This window comes from Sinocyclocheilus grahami, unplaced genomic scaffold (genome assembly GCF_001515645.1).
Source record: "Sinocyclocheilus grahami isolate Dianchi unplaced genomic scaffold, SAMN03320097.WGS_v1.1 scaffold25.1, whole genome shotgun sequence".
In the NCBI taxonomy this organism is placed as follows: domain Eukaryota; kingdom Metazoa; phylum Chordata; class Actinopteri; order Cypriniformes; family Cyprinidae; genus Sinocyclocheilus; species Sinocyclocheilus grahami.
In genome coordinates, this window is record NW_015505204.1 from 1,269,206 (window position 1) to 1,275,442 (window position 6,237).

Here is a 6,237-nt window from a genome sequence, read left to right on the forward strand (position 1 = left end):
TTTGTTCAAAAGAAATAATGGTAAATTAAATACTAGGAAATGAATATAAAATAGGAAATATACAAAGACAGTTTACTACAGAAAACTTCAGTTCAATTAACAACAACAGAAACATTAAAATGGTCCAAGAACTGGTAACTTCAGCAGTGTTCATACAGATACTGCAAAATAAAATTCCAGGACGTTCAAGGACTTGCACTAATTTTTTGGTTTTCAAGGACTAAAATCAAATCTCACTTATCAATCAATATTGTTATTATCTTTCAAATTCTAATAAATAAACTAATAAAACAAAATGGTACAAATAAAGTGCAGCACATGCAAAGAATGCAATGACTGTGGCAACTTTAACATTTGAAAGGATACTATGGCAAAGTTATCGCTTTGCTTATTCAAACTGATTTTTTTTCATGAATATATGATTGACCTGAAGAATGAAAGCTATATCATACACTTGGACAATTATGAGCTTTATCACACTCAGACACTAGGGGTGTGACGATACACTTAGCTCAAAAGGTGAGACAAAATGCAGATACTTGGTTCACTAGAACGAGACAATGTTTTAATACTTTAAGAATTTTTAAATGACAAAATATTTGTCTTTTAATCACAAAAAGTAAAACAATGCAGTTGTATTTTGAAATGTTTTAACTAATCTAGGGCTTAACTAATGATTATTTTGCTAATCAAGTAATCTACTGATTATTTTGACAAGCGAGTAATCTGATGTTTTTTAGTAATACAAATAGAACTAAATGAAAAACAGGTTTTAATATGACTATATTTATATATAAAGTAACGATGAGGCAATAATAATTGGCCTCAAATAAAGTATCAAAACCAAGTAAATGGTTTTACTGAACAACACTGTTAAATACATAATGTAATATGCCTATATTATAACAAATACCTGCAGAGGGCGCCAACGGCCTAGTGATGTTTCATGTATTTCAACATGAAATCCATTTAATTTTAATATTTGGCCACATGCAAAGTCAGAAACGTTTATTTTGAAATCGCGATGTACATTACATGGCATATTTAGAAATATGTTGATGTATTCTCCTGTGTTGGCATAGGTTTAAATGATTTACGTTACAAATCAAGAGAGTTTTCCCAGATTAACGCTAAGCAACCCAAACTCAACACACATGCAGAGGAAGAGTTTAGCCCCTTTTACACATACAGTCTTTACTGGTAAATTACCATTAAGAGATCATGTGTGAACAGGACTTTTCAAAAATACAGGTAAATGCATTCTGGCAATCATATCGTTCTTATGGAGATGACATGATTACTCCGAGCTGTTTACAAAGCTCCGCTGCTTTTTTAATAGCTTTTCTAAGTAAATATGGCGCTAGATGGAAATCTTTGACCATTGCGCCTCACAGCTTTTTCAATGTGTCGCGCTCGAGACCCAAGCTTATTTTCAATTCATTAGCTGTGACTCTGCAATTGGATACTATTATGCGCGTCTCGGGTTTATAAGAGCAAAAACTTCTGATTGGCTAGTAATGTTAGTTTGGTTGAGTGAAAGCTGTGTTCCTCTCGTACATTGGTAGGCGAACTCATGAACTCGAACGTGATATCAACAAGTGTTTTTAAATGTAGGACGACTATCTTTTTTCCCCACAGCCGCACGCCTGAGATCCGGCACGGTGCCGGAGAACTTTAAGCCCTGTATATGTCACTCCTTGATTGAACAGGACACAATTTCTTAGCCCAACCCTTTTAATCATCGCACAATCAAGTGGATAATAGCTTACCAGTCGGGGTAGAGCCATGCCTGTCACGGAGCACACCAGCTTCACCGTCTGACCGTAATGGATATAACCATCTCTGACTGTAAACTCTTCACCCTCTGACTCATCATCATCCACTGGAATTCAGAATTACACGTTATTACCAATTCATAGTAAACAGGAAAAACTGCAGATGTTAAAAATGAAAACACTGATACATAATTTCTACACATTCTTTCAATAGATGTAATGAACTCTGTGTGGCACTACTTTTAATATAGTATATTTGTGGTGAATAACTCACATAGATGAATATAGAAGGCTCCCCACTGTTGTGAACTAGCATGGAAGTTTCCCCCTTCCACATGAAGGTACCGAGTACTGACAGTCTGGGACCGCAAGCGGTTAAAAAGAGCCACCTTCGTCCCAGAAGCTATGCATACTATAAGAGACATTGAAAATTAGCTGCGTGAAAATTCTGGACAAATTAAGACTCATTTAGTGACACAAATAAGAAATTCTTTTGACTCACGGTCTGCATTCTTCAGCGACTGTTTCTTTTTGGAAGGTTTGGAGATGACCTTGATTCGTTTGCTGAGGAAGACACCGATATCCGCGCTATTCCCGTAGAACATTTTCACTGACAGCATGAAGTGCTTCCGTTTGTCCGAGTCAGAAATGTATAATGTTTTTGCTGTGCAAAAATTCTGCAGAAGCAAAGCACAAAAGTTGTGATGCCAGAACACTGATCTTGAAATTATTTTAGAAAGGCAGTTACAATACATGTGTTGCCATAATAAAATCCATAAAGCACCTTGCCCTCCAAGTTGAGCTGCTGCATTTCTTGTTCACTGTTTCCAATGCCGATAAAGGCACAAGGCTGAGACTCCTGCTCCGAGCAGCCCTCTCTCTCCATCTGCTCCTTCTTTTTCTTCCAGCCACAACCCATCAGGTAAACACATGGTGGAGGACAGAAGAATCTAACAGATTCAAAGAGTATTTGAAATGATTAAAGAAAAATTAACTTGGATGCTTGTAGAAGGAATCTGATTTTACATAGATCTCCCTAACTTCATTTACATTAAGTGTGCTTAACTGGACTTTATCAAAGCTTGATTCACAGTCGACATGAAACGTAATCCATTTTACTTCCAAAATGTGTCAAATATACAAGTAAAACAGGATATTCCACAAGCAAAAGAGTAGTGCAAGACTTGTCTGAAGCGCAAACAGTCATATTTATGACTCCATTAACATCTATTGGGGTCACTTAAATGTTTAAGATCCACCTTTTACAGTAATCAGAAATGCATTTCGGAAAAAAAAGCAAAGGACATCAATGACCAACATACATATATGGATGAATTCAGAGGTCGAAGCTTTCAAATGAAATCCAATCACAGGTGTAAACATTGTCTCTCAGCTGAACATTTATGCTCGATTACTCAAGACAGATGTTAAAACCAGATGTAAACAGTGACTGTGACAATTTGTGAAGACTAGGCCTAAACATTTTTCCTTACAGATTAATCATCCACTATAAGACCTGAAATCTGTATTAACCTTAATAGGCTCACTTGTGACTGACTTATCTGTATACAACACACATAAACAGTTAATAATACATGTGTTTACAGATCAAATTCATCACTCACCTTTTTTCATTGCCGTATGATTTCTGTGCGACTTTTGCATGCAGTATGAGTACTGTCTGATCTCCTCTTTCCTTCAAGTAGTTGCGCATTGCCTCCCTGCAAACCCACAAAATACAACAGAAACGTTTATTTAAGCTGTTGTTTCCTAATATATATTTAATAAATATTACACATGAACTTAACAGTGCCTTTACCTTGTTAAACGCTTTGGCTGAGGGAGCTCCCCAAATTTCCTACAAAACAAAATAAGACAACTTCAAACATCACTTTGATCCACACTCAAAAATAATAAAAACAAAACTGTCACAGCCTAGTTATATGTCTACCAAGAAACACAGCATTTTGAGCCGGATAAACAAGTTCAAGCATGCATGTGATGCCCCTATCTGTCTATTTAGACAGCTCACTAGGTTTTGAGATGCAAGCCACAATTAGCATAAAAGTTTAAATAGATATGAGCATTTTACATAGAAATGACGGGACGTTACAAATACACAATTTTTAAGCTAAAAGTAGTTTAACTGAGAAGTCTGACATGAAACAAAGAGAACGTTTTGAGTCCTCTCGAAAGCTCCCAGTTTCTGTTATGAACCCACTAACGTTAGACCAGCTAACTTGGCTGGCTAACATCTGCTAACCCCTCTCTCTCTCTCTCCCTCCCTCCCTCTCTCTCTCTCTCTCTCTCTCCCTCTTATCAAAGCTTGATTCACAGTCGACATGAAACGTAATCCATTTTACTTCCAAAATGTGTCAAATATACAAGTAAAACAGGATATTCCACAAGCAAAAGAGTAGTGCAAGACTTGTCTGAAGCGCAAACAGTCATATTTATGACCCCATTAACATCTATTGGGGTCACTTAAATGTTTAAGATCCACCTTTTACAGTAATCAGAAATGCATTTCGGAAAAAAAAGCAAAGGACATCAATGACCAACATACATATATGGATGAATTCAGAGGTCGAAGCTTTCAAATGAAATCCAATCACAGGTGTAAACATTGTCTCTCAGCTGAACATTTATGCTCGATTACTCAAGACAGATGTTAAAACCAGATGTAAACAGTGACTGTGACAATTTGTGAAGACTAGGCCTAAACATTTTTCCTTACAGATTAATCATCCACTATAAGACCTGAAATCTGTATTAACCTTAATAGGCTCACTTGTGACTGACTTATCTGTATACAACACACATAAACAGTTAATAATACATGTGTTTACAGATCAAATTCATCACTCACCTTTTTTCATTGCCGTATGATTTCTGTGCGACTTTTGCATGCAGTATGAGTACTGTCTGATCTCCTCTTTCCTTCAAGTAGTTGCGCATTGCCTCCCTGCAAACCCACAAAATACAACAGAAACGTTTATTTAAGCAGTTGTTTCCTAATATATATTTAATAAATATTACACATGAACTTAACAGTGCCTTTACCTTGTTAAACGCTTTGGCTGAGGGAGCTCCCCAAATTTCCTACAAAACAAAATAAGACAACTTCAAACATCACTTTGATCCACACTCAAAAATAATAAAAACAAAACTGTCACAGCCTAGTTATATGTCTACCAAGAAACACAGCATTTTGAGCCGGATAAACAAGTTCAAGCATGCATGTGATGCCCCTATCTGTCTATTTAGACAGCTCACTAGGTTTTGAGATGCAAGCCACAATTAGCATAAAAGTTTAAATAGATATGAGCATTTTACATAGAAATGACGGGACGTTACAAATACACAATTTTTAAGCTAAAAGTAGTTTAACTGAGAAGTCTGACATGAAACAAAGAGAACGTTTTGAGTCCTCTCGAAAGCTCCCAGTTTCTGTTATGAACCCACTAACGTTAGACCAGCTAACTTGGCTGGCTAACATCTGCTAACCCCTCTCTCTCCCTCTCCCTCTCTCCCTCTCTCTCTCTCGTACACCAACACACAAGTTGGTTCAAATTTTATACAAGTATTTTTAAAGATTAAATGTTAATGTTAAAGATTCAAAACACGGCGTTAATACAACCTTACTGTGTTTACAGTTAAAGATTTGCTCTCCACAGTATACAGTGTTTATGGAAAACTGCTGAAAATGTATCAGCTAACGTTAACTAAAAGCTAAGCGGCTAACTGAATAAAAGAGCCCGTCGCTGAAAACCTCAAAAACCACACAAAAGTACGCCGAAACAGGCCAACAGCGCAGAGACACGCGGCCGTGGGTGTAAAGAAATAAACCCAAGCAAATAATCTTGACTAAACAGACAAAACTTATTTTAGCTGTGACTTTTCCATGCCCCGTCCGTTGATAATTTCGCTGCTTACCCTGTCACAACAGGCGCCATCTTCACCAACTCTCTCTAATAACGCCAACAATCGCGAGACTTCCCCCGCTCCGCACCACACCGCAACACGAGGGGGAGGGGTAGTGTGAGAAATAATGCAGGAAGGGGGGGCACAGGCGTGGGAAAGTTCTGAAGTCACGCGAGAATTCACGGTCGCTTATTATGGGAGCGTATGAGAGCGGGTCCCTTGTTATCGCGAGAGTACGGTGCGGACGGCTGCCAGCCAAACGCGTGTGAAAGTTCTCACGATGGGAAGAGAGACCGCACCTTTTCAGCGCGGGCCGTGAGAAAAAGATTTCTAGAAGGAAGGAAGCCCGGGGACTAGGGCACATACACCAGGAAATAGTGATCTGACGTGAAGCAGTTAAAAAGGATGTTGTTATTAAAAGTCTTTTAAAGTTTTCACCTCTTGGCTCTTTCAACTGCATACATTATATTTGGTCTAGTTCATGCGATATATCTGCGATAACAACTAAACTGCTTTGACATCACCAGATGGCAGTATT

The 6,237-nt window shown here is 37.8% G+C and overlaps 1 protein-coding gene across 3 annotated transcripts in view; it reads right to left on the reverse strand.

Annotated features, from left to right (window-relative positions):
• Positions 1 to 5,786, reverse strand: part of LOC107563830 (recombining binding protein suppressor of hairless-like) — a 12,065-nt gene extending 6,279 nt beyond the window's left edge. Inside the window, exons 1-7 of one of the 3 annotated variants that reach the window (XM_016248798.1) lie at positions 5,712 to 5,786; positions 4,839 to 4,877; positions 4,645 to 4,740; positions 2,560 to 2,725; positions 2,278 to 2,452; positions 2,050 to 2,187; positions 1,770 to 1,882 (exon numbers count right to left, since the gene is read on the reverse strand). In XM_016248798.1, coding sequence (XP_016104284.1) covers positions 1,770 to 1,882; positions 2,050 to 2,187; positions 2,278 to 2,452; positions 2,560 to 2,725; positions 4,645 to 4,740; positions 4,839 to 4,877; positions 5,712 to 5,731 — 747 coding nt within the window. In that variant the 5' untranslated portion in view covers positions 5,732 to 5,786. Of the gene's footprint in view, positions 1 to 1,769; positions 1,883 to 2,049; positions 2,188 to 2,277; positions 2,453 to 2,559; positions 2,726 to 3,400; positions 3,497 to 3,594; positions 3,783 to 4,644; positions 4,741 to 4,838; positions 4,878 to 5,657; positions 5,683 to 5,711 lie in introns of those variants that run through there. The other 2 variants (XM_016248814.1, XM_016248807.1) reach the window with 2 other exon arrangements.
• Positions 5,787 to 6,237: the final 451 nt, after the last annotated feature.